The following is a 15,461-nucleotide window of genomic DNA, read 5'->3' as shown; positions in this document are numbered from 1 at the left end:
CAGATTTTGGCCATTACCAAAAACTAAATATAATAGATTGCACCCGGTATATTATGATAACAGAACAACATATACATAAACAGATACACCCTTATATACAGATATCATCCATCATGCCACCATTTCATCTACTTAGAGCGTTACAAGAAATGTCATTATTTACAGATTTATCCAAACTTGGACATGAAACCAATAGAGATGTACTTGATGGCGGTGAAATGGTTACCCTGTAGAACTGTATGGATTATGGTAGCAGGTTATCATCACCATCAACAACTTCCACACCATATTTGGTACAACCTAAAAAAAGCAATCTTAATTAAACACTAGAATGACGTTCATCAATGACATTTTAAAATTATTTGTGATTATAATAATTTAAATCAAATATTTACATCCAATTTAAATTTGTGGAATATTCAAGCATGTTTAAACACTTTAAAACTGCATCTTTATAATACAATATGGTACTATTTAATGTTAAACAAACAAGTTATTTTGACATCAAATAGACCACAATTTGATGCAGATACGAAAAAAAACTGCTCCACAAACGGACACGTAAGCTTTGTTTCCATTATACAATGCGTTTACTAACTGTAGGACACTCAAATGGCAATATGGTTTTAGTTTTAGTGGGAGTGGTTTCTAGTTCCGTCATAAGGTGAGTGTGGTTTCTAGTTACGTCATTAGGTGAGAGTGATTTCTAGTTCCGTCATAAGGTGAGTGTGGTTTCTAGTTCCGTCATAAGGTGAGTGTGGTTTCTAGTTCCGTCATAAGGTGAGTGTGGTTTCTAGTTCCGTCATAAGGTGAGTGTGGTTTCTAGTTCCGTCATAAGGTGAGTGTGGTTTCTAGTTCCGTCATAAGGTGAGTGTGGTTTCTAGTTCCGTCATAAGGTGAGTGTGGTTTCTAGTTCCGTCATAAGGTGAGTGTGGTTTCTAGTTCCGTCATAAGGTGAGTGTGGTTTCTAGTTACGTCATAAGGTGAGAGTGGTTTCTAGTTCCGTCATAAGGTGAGTGTGGTTTCTAGTTACGTCATAAGGTGAGAGTGGTTTCTAGTTCTGTCATAAGGTGAGTGTGGTTTCTAGTTCCGTCATAAGGTGAGTGTGGTTTCTAGTTACGTCATAAGGTGAGAGTGGTTTCTAGTTCCGTTATTAGGTGAGTGTGGTTTCTAGTTCCGTTATTAGGTGAGAGTGGTTTCTAGTTCCGTTACTAAGTGAGAGTGGTTTCTAGTTCCGTCATAAGGTGAGTGTGGTTTCTAGTTCCGTTATTAGGTGAGAGTGGTTTTTAGTTCCGTTATTAGGTGAGTGTGGTTTCTAGTTCCGTTATTAGGTGAGTGTGGTTTCTAGTTCCGTTATTAGGTGAGTGTGGTTTCTAGTTCCGTTATTAGGTGGGAGTGGTTTCTAGTTCTGTCATAAGGTGAGTGTGGTTTCTAGTTCCGTTATTAGGTGAGTGTGGTTTCTAGTTACGTTATTAGGTGAGAGTGGTTTCTAGTTCCGTTATTAGGTGAGAGTGGTTTCTAGTTCCGTTATTAGGTGAGAGTGGTTTCTAGTTCCGTTATTAAGTGAAAGTGGTTTCTAGTTCCGTTATTAGGTGAGAGTGGTTTCTAGTTCCGTTATTAGGTGAGTGTGGTTTCTAGTTCCGTTATTAGGTGAGTGTGGTTTCTAGTTCCGTTATTAAGTGGGAGTGGTTTCTAGTTCCGTCATAAGGTGAGTGTGGTTTCTAGTTCCGTTATTAGGCGAGAGTGGTTTCTAGTTCCGTTATTAGGTGAGAGTGGTTTCTAGTTCCGTTATTAAGTGGGAGTGGTTTCTAGTTCTGTCATAAGGTGAGTGTGGTTTCTAGTTCCGTTATTAGGCGAGAGTGGTTTCTAGTTCCGTTATTAGGTGAGAGTGGTTTCTAGTTCCGTTATTAAGTGGGAGTGGTTTCTAGTTCCGTTATTAAGTGAGAGTGGTTTCTAGTTCCGTTATTAGGTGAGAGTGGTTTCTAGTTCCGTTATTAGGTGAGAGTGGTTTCTAGTTCCGTTATTAGGTGAGTGTGGTTTCTAGTTCTGTCATAAGGTGAGTGTGGTTTTTAGTTCCGTTATTAGGTGAGTGTGGTTTCTAGTTCCGTTATTAGGTGAGAGTGGTTTCTAGTTCCGTTATTAGGTGAGAGTGGTTTCTAGTTCCGTTATTAGGTGAGAGTGGTTTCTAGTTCCGTTATTAGGTGAGAGTGGTTTCTAGTTCCGTTATTAGGTGAGTGTGGTTTCTAGTTCCGTTATTAAGTGGGAGTGGTTTCTAGTTCAGTCATAAGGTGAGTGTGGTTTCTAGTTCCGTTATTAGGCGAGAGTGGTTTCTAGTTCCGTTATTAGGTGAGAGTGGTTTCTAGTTCCGTTATTAAGTGGGAGTGGTTTCTAGTTCTGTCATAAGGTGAGTGTGGTTTTTAGTTCCGTTATTAGGTGAGAGTGATTTCTAGTTCCGTTATTAGGTGAGAGTGGTTTCTAGTTCTGTCATAAGGTGAGTGTGGTTTTTAGTTCCGTTATTAGGTGAGTGTGGTTTCTAGTTCCGTTATTAAGTGGAAGTAGTTTCTAGTTCCGTCATAAGGTGAGTGTGGTTTCTAGTTCCGTTATTAGGCGAGAGTGGTTTCTAGTTCCGTTATTAGGTGAGAGTGGTTTCTAGTTCCGTTATTAAGTGGGAGTGGTTTCTAGTTCTGTCATAAGGTGAGTGTGGTTTTTAGTTCCGTTATTAGGTGAGAGTGATTTCTAGTTCCGTTATTAGGTGAGAGTGGTTTCTAGTTCTGTCATAAGGTGAGTGTGGTTTTTAGTTCCGTTATTAGGTGAGTGTGGTTTCTGGTTCCGTTATTAGGTGAGAGTGGTTTCTAGTTCCGTTATTAGGTGAGAGTGGTTTCTAGTTCCGTTATTAGGTGAGAGTGGTTTCTAGTTCCGTTATTAGGTGAGAGTGGTTTCTAGTTCCGTTATTAGGTGAGTGTGGTTTCTAGTTCCGTTATTAAGTGGGAGTGGTTTCTAGTTCAGTCATAAGGTGAGTGTGGTTTCTAGTTCCGTTATTAGGCGAGAGTGGTTTCTAGTTCCGTTATTAGGTGAGAGTGGTTTCTAGTTCCGTTATTAAGTGGGAGTGGTTTCTAGTTCTGTCATAAGGTGAGTGTGGTTTTTAGTTCCGTTATTAGGTGAGAGTGATTTCTAGTTCCGTTATTAGGTGAGAGTGGTTTCTAGTTCTGTCATAAGGTGAGTGTGGTTTTTAGTTCCGTTATTAGGTGAGTGTGGTTTCTAGTTCCGTTATTAAGTGGAAGTGGTTTCTAGTTCTGTCATAAGGTGAGTGTGGTTTTTAGTTCCGTTATTAGGTGAGAGTGGTTTCTAGTTCCGTTATTAGGTGAGAGTGGTTTCTAGTTCTGTCATAAGGTGAGTGTGGTTTTTAGTTCCGTTATTAGGTGAGAGTGGTTTCTAGTTCCGTTATTAAGTGGGAGTGGTTTCTAGTTCTATCATAAGGTGAGTGTGGTTTTTAGTTCCGTTATTAGGTGAGAGTGGTTTCTAGTTCCGTTATTAGGTGAGAGTGGTTTCTAGTTCTGTCATAAGGTGAGTGTGGTTTTTAGTTCCGTTATTAGGTGAGTGTAGTTTCTAGTTCTGTCATAAGGTGAGTGTGGTTTTTAGTTCCGTTATTAGGTGGGAGTGGTTTCTAGTTTCGTTATTAGGTGAGAGTGGTTTCTAGTTCCGTTATTAGGTGAGTGTGGTTTCTAGTTCCGTTATTAAGTGGGAGTGGTTTTTAGTTCCGTTATAAGGTGAGTGTGGTTTCTAGTTCCGTTATTAGGTGAGAGTGGTTTCTAGTTCCGTTATTAGGTGAGAGTGGTTTCTAGTTCCGTTATAAGGTGAGTGTGGTTTCTAGTTCCGTTATTAGGTGAGAGTGGTTTCTAGTTCCGTTATTAGGTGAGAGTGGTTTCTAGTTCCGTTATTAGGTGAGAGTGGTTTCTAGTTCCGTTATTAGGTGAGAGTGGTTTCTAGTTCCGTTATTAGGTGAGAGTGGTTTCTAGTTCCGTTATTAAGTGGGAGTGGTTTCTAGTTCTGTCATAAGGTGAGTGGGGTTTTTAGTTCCGTTATTAAGTGAGTGTGATTTCTAGTTCCATTATTAAGTGGGAGTGGTTTCTAGTTCCGTCATAAGGTGAGTGTGGTTTTTAGTTCCGTTATTAGGTGAGTGTGGTTTCTAGTTCCGTTATTAGGTGAGTGTGGTTTCTAGTTCCGTTATTAGGTGAGAGTGGTTTCTAGTTCCGTTATTAGGTGAGTGTGGTTTCTAGTTCCATTATTAAGTGGGAGTGGTTTCTAGTTCCGTCATAAGGTGAGTGTGGTTTCTAGTTCTGTCATAAGGTGAGTGTGGTTTTTAGTTCCGTTATTAGGTGAGTGTGGTTTCTAGTTCCGTTATTAGGTGAGAGTGGTTTCTAGTTCCGTCATAAGGTGAGTGTGGTTTTTAGTTCCGTTATTAGGTGAGTGTGGTTTTTAGTTCCGTTATTAGGTGAGTGTGGTTTTTAGTTCCGTTATTAGGTGAGTGTGGTTTTTAGTTCCGTTATTAGGTGAGTGTGGTTTCTAGTTCCGTTATTAGGTGAGAGTGGTTTCTAGTTCCGTTATTAGGTGAGTGTGGTTTCTAGTTCCGTCATAAGGTGAGTGTGGTTTCTAGTCCCGTCATAAGGTGAGTGTGGTTTCTAGTTCTGTTATTAAGTGGGAGTGGTTTCTAGTTCCGTTATTAGGTGAGAGTGGTTTCTAGTTCCGTCATTAGGTGAGTGTGGTTTCTAGTTCCGTCATAAGGTGAGTGTGGTTTCTAGTTCCGTCATAAGGTGAGTGTGGTTTCTAGTTACGTTATTAGGTGAGAGTGGTTTCTAGTTCCGTTATTAGGTGAGAGTGGTTTCTAGTTCCGTTATTAAGTGAGAGTGGTTTCTAGTTCCGTTATTAGGTGAGAGTGGTTTCTAGTTCCGTTATTAGGTGGGAGTGGTTTCTAGTTCCGTTATTAGGTGAGAGTGGTTTCTAGTTCCGTTATTAGGTGGGAGTGGTTTCTAGTTCCGTTATTAGGTGAGTGTGGTTTTTAGATCTGTTAGTAATATGTACATCCTACAACAATAGCTCAAATATGTCGAACACAAAATTTTAAGTACAAGTACTATTAAGGATTCTCTTTTTAAGGTTTCTATCACTAATGCGATGAAGCACACAACTACTGCAAGTTTGTAGAAACCGGCCTAGGTTACAAGACACATGGATGAGTTGTTTACTCATTTGGGGAAATAGCATATTGATTCTCGATTGATTCAGTTGTTTCCAGCCATGATGACCACTAGATGGTGCCAGTTTCCGGCGATCCCCGAGGGAAAAAATCAGGTAGACAGAATTTATCTATAAAAACTCATACTTAAATAACATCTAAATACTACAATTTAGTGGTAATTGGCTAGCAACATCATAAACATGCAAAAAGTCACTGAACATTAAACAAAAATATGCACATGGAGAACAGTACTTTTGTACTGGTGCATATTGATATTGTAAGTATTAGCATGTGGCAGGTATGTTATAGATGCCGATAGTTCAAACTGTGTGATCAAATCGTATAAGGCATAAACAGTCACAAACTATATTTTATGCAGTTAATATATATAGTGCAACGATTTTAATACATACATAGTGCTCTTTTGATTTTATGTCGTTTCCATCCACCTATTGCTATCACAGTCAATACAAGAACTCCTCCGCCTATAACAAGATATGGTTGCTTAGTTTTCCAATCCCAAAATTGTCTTCTAGGTGTGGGTCCTAAAATCACACAAAACAAAAGAACCACATTTAAATTTTCTGGGGTGTAACAATGAAAAGAAGAAAGTTGTTCTTGTACATGCCAAGAGTCGCATACCTCTGACAGGATACCACAGAATGAAAACAAGCTAATTATTACCGGTATGTACAAATAAATTGCAAAATATTATTAGATTTTTGATTTGTACATTTAATCAATTCGAGCAAAATGTTACGATACAAACAAAACATTGTGAAACAGTTAATTACAAATGTAGTATGTAAATTAGCTAATGTGTATTAATGGTTACCAGTCTGCTTACCATACATCATTTTTTTATTAAACGTGATTGTAAGTGTGTAGCAAAACATTAGTATGACTATAACACAAAATTGAACAAGTTATTGAAAATGACACAGTCCCCGTTAAATTTTTGAAAGTTCTCCTTGTGCTCGTTATATTAAAGCGGAGGGGTTGTAGTGGCGTATACAACAGATTGTATATTTACATCAAAACATGTGTTCCGTGTAGTAGTAATATGGCTAAAAATAAAAACAGCCGTTATTCGGCCATCTTTAATCTGATTATGAAACACACTGATATGTATGATGTATGTGCCAAATACGAATGAAAATGGTACATAAATTGTGGAAATATAGTAGTAAGGCCAAAAAGTCAGATGGCTGTCAATCGGCCATCCTTGACCAGATTTTGAAACAAATTGTCATGGACATGCATCCTAACATGTATAAAGTATACGTATGTGCCAAATTAGAATGAAAACTGACAGAGCACCTTCAAGATACCGCATAAAAAACAAAAAACAAGATGCCTGCCAGTCGACCATCTTTGATCCAATTGCAAAATAAATCGTCATGGACATGTATCCTAACATGTATAATCTATGTACCAAGTCTGAATGACAACTGACAAAGCATGTCCAAAATACAACATTTTCAAAAAAACAAAATGGCTGCCAGTCGGCTATTTTGAATCAAATCGCTAAACCACTGCTTGTGCATATGTCCTACATAAAGCACTAGGCACATGCAAAGAATGAACGAAATCGGTCCAAGGGATTCTGAGATATGACTCCGGACAGACGCATGAACGGACGGAGACCGAATTATATAAGATCCCGTTTCGGACTTCGTCCGAACGGGGACTAATAATACCAGTGGTTTGACTTACCCTCATGATCACACGGTTTTACTTTACTACACACATCTTTCACAAGCTTTTGGTTAACACATGCAATAACGGTTTGTACATCACTATCACAACATGGTACGCATTTATCACATTGGGCAGTCAATATATTCTTATACCAACCGTGGTTACAGACACAAAGTGTACCATTCCAGTGACTGTTATCCAGACTTTCACACTGACTCTGTAACTCCTGTAATTTTGTATTATCTGTAAACTGTATAAAATATAAACAAAATACTAGCTGGATACTAGAAGTTACTTTTGCCTAATAATATAAACCTGCACAATCAATATGACAAGTTATGCCTTTCACTACACTAGACCTACACTAGATTTCAGTTCATAAAAAGACATTGTTATCCGTTTGGTTGAATCAATAATGTGTTGAGAGGCAATCAATATACTCGTGAATTTAAAATTATATCACATGAGACGGCGGTTTGAATTCAAAAATGAACTTATCAAGCAGGGGATTTTACCATGATCATTTTGTTTCATTTTTCATGGTCCTAAACAATTGGCTTGCCTCCAATTGTCAAAAAAATGTGATTGATATATTCCAGTCATTCATAATTATCCAGTATTGTTCAATACGTGATGGCAAATAATAACAATTCAGAATTGTGTACTTACGTTATATGCAGGTTTCTTGAACTGCAATGAATTTGCCATATAAATATAGGTACAGCCTAATCCGTTAGTAATTGGCTCATAGCCATCATCTTTGAACTTGTCTAGAACATCCTGTAATATTGCTTCAGACGCAGACCAAAGGAACAAACTAATCGTCTGAAAGTATAATATTATTTATAAACCTATCTACACATAGGTAAGGATATGCGTGGGCATTTGGAAGCAAGCTTGATTATAATGCAGTTTATATCCATATATTGATGTTGCATTTTCTTCCATGTCATTTTCAACAATGCCTTATACTTTTGACTACTTTCAGATAATATTAAATCATGATTGTTAAAGTTGACCTTTATTCATTAGTACACACTCTGACTAAATCACTAATTTCTAGTACTTTCCTTCAGAAGATTAAGACAAAAATAGCCAAAATTTTGAAGTGAAAACTTGACTCAAATTTTGGCTGTTGGCTCCAAAATTAGGGTTCATTTCTAGAAATATTGAAGAATATAAGTAAAAAGTGCAGAAAAAAATTGATGATAAAGTCTGGTGGTTAACAGACATTCTCTGACCAAATCAACAGTTTTAGAATAAAATAATTGAGTGTGTACTAATATCATGTATGGAACATGTATGTACTGACTGACTTACACTGTCTGTTCTTGTCTCATTGCTCTAGTCAAGTGGCTCTCAGCTGAAGTAAGCAGACAACAACAGCAGACAGTGGAAGCTAGTATTTAAGCCTATCAGGCAATAACAATTCTTTGAATCAATGTTTATCGTATCCTTTTTCATCAAATAATTATGGTTTGACTTCAATATATCAATGTAAATGCATAATATAACAGAGCAATACTAGTGAATGTATTCACTCCCCTGAAAGTGAATTTCTATGTGCATGAATATATACACTTTTCCTTAGATTTTGTTGAAAGTTTTTGTGTTTATTCTACAATTTGTGATAGGTGACATTTAATAATTATGGTAGAAGCCTACTCATAAATTAAAATACCCAAAATTTGTTCTTTTTGCAATATAATGTACTCCAAGGCAATATAAGGATATTGAAAGTTGGGGGTCACCTGCCTTTTTTTCAAGAAATTGATGGTTGAAATTTTGACACTATTATAAGACTTTTACCACATGTTTCTATGGCAGAGATATTATGCAATATCTCACAATCTAGCCTGGTGAAGTAGGCTGAAAAAATCATATATTGTTGATGATGATGGAGTCCTGATTTTTGTTCTGAATTATTTAAAAAATTTCAAAAATGCAATTTTTCTTTAACATTGTGTTCTATGGAATTATTCTAAAACTAGCAATTTTCAAGAAATATTTCACATGTTTCTCGAAAAGCTTAACTATAACAGACAAAATAATGCTATTTAATTGTACCATGGGACATTAACTTCAGTTGTACAAAATAAACTAATAACATTGTCATGCGATTTATGACCAATTTTGTCAAAACTTATGACTAGGCTTCTACCTTAGGACACAATAAATTACAATAAAAATATTAGGAAAAATGTATAAATAAACGCACATAAAATTTCACGTTCGAGGGGAGTGAATACATTTGTTAGAATTCCTCTGATAAAAATGCATAAATACACGCACATAAAAATTCACATTTTGGGGGAGTGAATACATTTGTTATAATTGCTCTGATAAAATGAATATTATGCATTTTCATTAATATGATGTGGTAAAACCTTGATAAAAAGGAATATGATAATCATTAATTTAAAGAATTGCTATGCTTGATATAATGTAGCTGCTAGAGTGTCTGCTAGCTTCTATTGTCTGCTTGAAGTGTCTGCCTGTGCTAGCAGTCAAGTGGCCTGACACGGCATATAGAAAGTTATGCAACATTCCAGTTTGTATCCACACCACACTCCCATGTGGATGGTACAAATCCGAGAAGTCTGCGTAAATGAATTCCACAGGGTGATGATTTTACTATGGGCTTCTGAAGGGTACATTTTGGATTGTTAATTATGTGGGGTACATTTGGGGGAATGATCATCTAAGGGGTATTGGCGAAAAAAAATGTTTATCGGGGTGCTGAAACACCGTCGTATATTTCCTGGGAGGAGTTATCAAAAACTAACCCGAGGGGGGACATTTTTTACTATAACCATCCATGTAGGGAGTTATTATACATTCACAATAACTTTAGAAACATAACATATAGCAAATAACAGTCAAAAATATGTGTATAATCCACAGATTGACATAAACTATATCACCTACGATGGCCTTATAAAGTATTTGTTGGTATAGTGGTTTTCAAAGTTATACAACAAACAGAATCACGGACGAATATACTCACACACAAATATGCTAATTTCTTCATAATGCTTGGAATCCTGGTAACATGTCGGTGATATGATATAAACATTACACTCCCTGCCTAACCATCGGACAGCTCCGACTACTGCATGGTTCGTTATAGCTGTGACGTCACAGTCCCAGCTCAGCATAGGTCCCATAGGTCATCCACACAGAGGGCGCTCGCTCCAAGCAAACCTCTGCCTCTATTTTTTCAGTAATGAACATTTCAAAAACAGTAGATATTATAGTTTCGGAGTTGTTGCAGGAGCTACAACTTAGAGACAAACAAAGGCAATGTTTGGAGCATCTTATATATAAATATAAATGACTTAATAGCCATTTTACCAACAGGATATGGTAAAATATCTACCAAGGATATCTACCAAGGAAGTCATACCGTGTAAATACCAGAACACTGAGCTCCCCGGTATACCTGCACACCTGTATACCTATAACTGTTATACGACGTTGGCATTACATAACTTTTCATGTCATAATAGTTTATTTGCGCATTTATTTATGTACTTTAATAGTTGTAATTAATTTATTATTTATTTATATATTTTATGTGATTATTTCTGACTGTGAGAAATACTATTAATTACATACTTTATGTATGACTTTAAATAGTGCAAAACTATATTAATTAATTGTTTATTCACATATTATTTGATACTTTATTAATTTACTTTAATATGTCCTATTACACAATCGCAAAGTATTATTACATAATATATAAATAGTTGCCAAATTATTTATTTTACATAGTGCACTGTCAAAACATTATGGAACTTGATGTTTACGGTAATTGTGTATTGATATATAAGGAAACACAGCAAAGTTGTCTTTATTCTGCTGTTTAGGTATTACCAGCAATTTTAAAGAGCAAATTTGGTAGCAACTGTTCAGGCAAGAATATTGTTCTTTAAATCTGATCCAAATGGATCAATTGTAGAGATTAAAATCTACACCAATAACGGCATGTGAGCTTGATATAGAGTGTAATGTTAGTGCTGATGCAGTGGATGACAGCAACGATGATAGTTATTTAGATAGCAATGCAATATATAATTATAAATTAACAACTGAAGTTAGTATGTCGGATATAGCTGATGGGAAGTATGACATCAACTTGAGAAGCACAACTGAATACTGCAAGGGGTAGAAACCTTCTGGATAGTGAACAATTCCAAATAGACATCTCTGCAATAGTCATCAATGAGTGTCACACCCTTGATTTGTGGTTAGTATAATTTTGTTATTCTTTATCTGATGATTATAATGTTTGGTGCTCTTAATGTAACTTTCATACAGTAAAACCTTGACAATTTGCAGAAGTATTGGTATTCATGTGCCATCTTTGAAATTTTCATGTTTTTTTTATTTTTATTTTGTTTAAATGAATTTTGATTGTGTTATACTTTTAAAGAATACTTACTACTGGGGGGGGGGGATATTGTTGAAATATGCCCTCTTTCATGTCTGCCCATGAAGTGAATTTTTTGAGCTGCGTTTTTTTGTAAAAATCAGTCTCAAAATTACTGCATTCTCTTCTTTCTGCTAGATCAAAGCAATTTAGGAAAGGTTTTGGCAACATCCATACAATACACTTAAAAGTTTTCTTCCATCCATTCCTTTCATCTGCTTCAGTGGAACTTTCAAGTGAACAACTACAATTACTTCCAGAACAGCTGGAGTCGTACCAGCCTACAATAAGCAAAAAAAACCCTTCATTCGTGTTTCGCCATATTTGTTTACTTATGATTTTACCAACTTTTATGCAAGATTCCATCCACTGTAATCTGATTGTTATCTTTATTTTTGCCTTGTTCTTATTGAATTTGTATCTGGTAAGATTTGATTCTTGTGTATATTGAGTTTATTTGCCATTTTGTAAGTATTTTTGAAGATGTTTAAACTTTTGTAGACATTTTTGTATTTCGCGTATTGAGCAGACGACTGCATTTATGATCACAAATTTCAAACAAAGTTCAGTATTTTGTGCTTTATTGCTTACAAAAATTGAGTTGATTGCTCATGAAGTGACACCTTGTCATAGTGATCCTGTGCGTGATATTTTCATGACATTTTGCAAATTGTAAAGAAGTCTCTCTACTCATTTTATTTTATGCACTGATTATGTGTAAATGTCGTACCTATCTGCACTTAAGTTTGCAATTCACTGAGATTCATACACTACTACTTTATTAGTAAACAGGTGTTAAGATCTGATATTTAGAGGCTATAAATCGTGAATTGTTTGGGTTGCTTGAGTGTATTTGACTGTTAACTCGAAATGTTTCAGTTATTCATAGAAATGTATTTTGTATCCCACGAATGATGTCATCATTGTAGGGCCAACTGATATTATTTATTTTTAAAGTGTTTTCTATACTTCTGTATGCAGGTTTCTGTAGTAAATCTTTGTCATATACACACTGAATTAGGAAATAATAGAACCCGGATATGTGTATCATGATTGAACTCTACATCATTGTCTAAGTGTCATATATCCCAGCGTTACACATGGCGTAGTCGGCAGGATTACCTCATCAACGCTCTCCATTGAAACCCTGACTGTTCCTGGATGCTTATCTGGATGAATTTCTGTAGACATTTATGCAATAATTAATATTTTTTAGTGGTGGTATTAGGCATTTTTGTAGCTCTAGTTGTATACATTTGTAGCCTTGTATATTTTTGTATGCTACTTTAGGTTGTATCTGTCTACTGTTTTGATATATATTGCCGCCTTAGTGTACCTTTCAGGTTCCACTGTCTGACACTGAATGAAATGCAATTGTCACTGAACAAGAATGACTATGGCTGTTCTAAAAGCAACAGTAGCTAGAAAAGAAGAGGATACTGAAGCAGCATTGGCCAACACTAGAGAAGCAGACAATGAGATAGAGATTGATATCAGAGCAGAGATTGTAGAAGGCTGAAACCCCTTCAGTCAGCCCACCTGGTCGTATGGTATATGTGTCTTCCAATAGAAAACTTAACAGATTCACCGGTAAGCTTAATGGAAATGGGTCTTATTTTGGAACTCCTGCCAGAATGGTATTCCCAGAATAGCGCCAGTTGTTAAAGAAATATAACATTTTTATTATCAACAAGGAGGAATGGACCAGTTACCGAGACAAACCCCTACTCCCCGAGAAACGCACCAGATACAAAACCACCCACTCACCGCGAAAGCCACTCACCACGAAGCTACTAGTAATTCAAAGTGACAATAAAATATGGAAAGTGCAGTTAGCTGATATCATTGCAGATGGTGACTTTTTTGCAAGAGACATAGTTTACCATACCAACTGTAAAACTACACTGTGGCGAAAGTTTGTGCAAGGCCCAGAAAGACACAGTGCTTCTGTGAAGAATATGGAAGACACTTTAAGATTAATAGCTGCTGAAATGGAATTTTATGATGAGCTTCAAGAGCGAATTGAATCGGGAGAGTACATTACTACAGTTAAGGCTGAAACACTATATAAAGGAATGATGCACGATCACGGGGTAGTTAACACATCAATTACACGCAGAGCTTTAATAGTGAAAGTTACAGAGAATGTAGCAGATGTTGTGATATCTCTATACAGAGGTAATTTACCTGGTGTTTTACATTCCAAGAAAAGTGGTCGTGAGGCAGTGGATATAGCCAGAGAAGAACACGATGTATTTGCTGATTTTACTGCGATCTTCAAGTATGGACAAATCATCAGAAGGTTGATTACCAATGCAAAGAAAGGATGTCCTTAGGTCTTTTCCTTAGGTCTTTTCAGGGTCTTTTGTTGGCACCAGTGAATATGGTGTGTCAGTAGAACTGATGACATTGATAAGGTGGACATTACAGGGTTCTAAAGCGGCTACAACTAATAAATGAGATGAGGAATTGCATAGATCATGCTTAATTATTTCTGAAATCATGATGCAGGAATGTAAGACAAAGAAACAAATGACACATGCCTGCCAAATCTGAGTCAGCATCATCTACTTTTCGCAAACGACTGGAAAGCCCATTTGCTGTAGGTCTATCACTGATGTATCAACATTTTTGTAGCCAAAAACTGATAACTCTACTCAGTAATGCATGTGCTGGTATAACATACAACAGAGTAACACATGTCTCCAGTCAAATAGCAAATGCTATACTACAGAACATCCAATCACATGGGGTGTTTGTTCCAGTTGATATTGTGAAAGGAAGAACAATACGTACACCTGGTGATAACATTGACAAGAAAGTTGATACTCCTGATGGCAAGTATAGTTTCCATGCAATGGCATCGTGTATATGTCAGTCAACCTCTGATGGTGAGCAATTGGTGGAATCAATTGACCTCTTCAAGGTACTTCTGGTGCTCTGGTGGGTGTACCAAATACATGCATCGATCTGCAACATATAGTACAACATATAGTGCAACATATAGTACCTATAAATTAGGCTTCCATGAGGAGGTATTTCCATGAGGTTACTCATTAAAGTTCTCAGGTATTGTTCGATCTATGGATAAAAGCATTCTTTGCTCAAAACCCTGCAGCATGTGAGGCACTCAAAACCAATGTTAAGCATTTGTCAGATGAATGTACAGCTCAGGAAGGTGTTCGAGAAGCACACACGTCAATACTGGCTACAAGCATATCGATCTAAAGAAACAGCTAGCAGAGTTTGATACTAGACACCAGAATCCAATGGGCCCGCATGTATATGAGACAAATAATGATTCAGTTTAAATGTGCTACAAGATAAGGAGATCGATTCCTTCACCTTTCGTCTACAGAATTGTGTGTTTACTTCTTTGCCTATAACAGGCTGGACCATGCACAGAATATTCTAGAATATATTGCTCGCATGTATCATCTTCAGACTGAAGATCCTGAAATCTGGCTTGATTTTTTGTCGCATGGATTTACAGTGAATACATCAAACCATATTCCTTTCATTCGTCTTGGAATAGATCCGGCACAGGAGCAGGCAAACAAAAGGCTGAAAGGCCAAGGATCCGTGAGCGACATTACACAGTCTCTAGCAACCCTGCTTAAATTCTGCATATGTGCTCCTGAATTAGCAAGAATTTCAAATGAGTTTGAGACAATGGTAATAGCCTCCAAACAGAACAGAACTTTACATCACTGCCTCAATCAGGCAACACTCAAACGCAAGATGTAGTTATCACAAACCTGACCCAAGTTTTGAGACCTTGCAACATACTCAATTCAGAAGAAACACAACTATTCAAGCTCATAACTAAAGAAATAAACCGCTAGAGGAAAACATTTTGTCTACTAGTAAACGTGGATCGTCTGCATTGAATACTTTTATAGAAGAAAGGATACGTTGGAAAACCAATCTGTGAGACAGAATGACTAAATGTAAAACACTTTCATGGAATTCTTCAATGAAAGAAATTAAACTCAAAACCAAATCCAACATTCTTGCACTTCGTGCAAATAATGGGCTTTTGTCATGATTGCTTATTGTTGCAAGATAAGCTCATAAAGTTGAATTGGA

General features: G+C 36.6%; 1 protein-coding gene across 1 annotated transcript; it reads right to left on the bottom strand.

The window, feature by feature from the left end:
* Positions 1-33: 33 nt before the first annotated feature.
* Positions 34-10,072, bottom strand: LOC100377493 (uncharacterized). The gene is made up of 5 exons (XM_006822926.3): positions 9,945-10,072; positions 7,607-7,762; positions 6,953-7,187; positions 5,650-5,781; positions 34-300 (listed from the first exon to the last, which is right to left on the bottom strand). Exons 1-5 carry the CDS (start codon positions 10,011-10,013, stop codon positions 245-247), a joined length of 648 nt encoding a protein of 215 aa, XP_006822989.1. The 5' UTR covers positions 10,014-10,072; the 3' UTR covers positions 34-244.
* Between the last annotated feature and the right edge of the window lie 5,389 nt (positions 10,073-15,461).

Source organism: Saccoglossus kowalevskii, chromosome 16, assembly GCF_978046115.1.
Source record: "Saccoglossus kowalevskii chromosome 16, keSacKowa6.1, whole genome shotgun sequence".
Taxonomy (NCBI): Eukaryota; Metazoa; Hemichordata; class Enteropneusta; family Harrimaniidae; genus Saccoglossus; species Saccoglossus kowalevskii.
The sequence above is the reverse complement of the archived record's forward strand: the minus strand, read 5'-3'. Positions and strand labels throughout refer to the sequence as shown.

What these genes read in the sequence shown, in the direction of transcription:
- LOC100377493 (XM_006822926.3), bottom strand. Translation starts at nt 10,013, where the DNA reads ATGTTTATATCATATCACCGACATGTTACCAGGATTCCAAGCATTATG. An exon ending in AAAACCGTGTGATCATGAGG is followed by an intron (nt 5,782 to 6,952) that starts GTAAGTCAAACC and finishes GTGTGATTTTAG; the next exon opens with GACCCACACCTAGAAGACAA. An exon ending in TAAAATCAAAAGAGCACTAT is followed by an intron (nt 301 to 5,649) that starts GTATGTATTAAA and finishes TGCTTTTTTTAG; the next exon opens with GTTGTACCAAATATGGTGTG.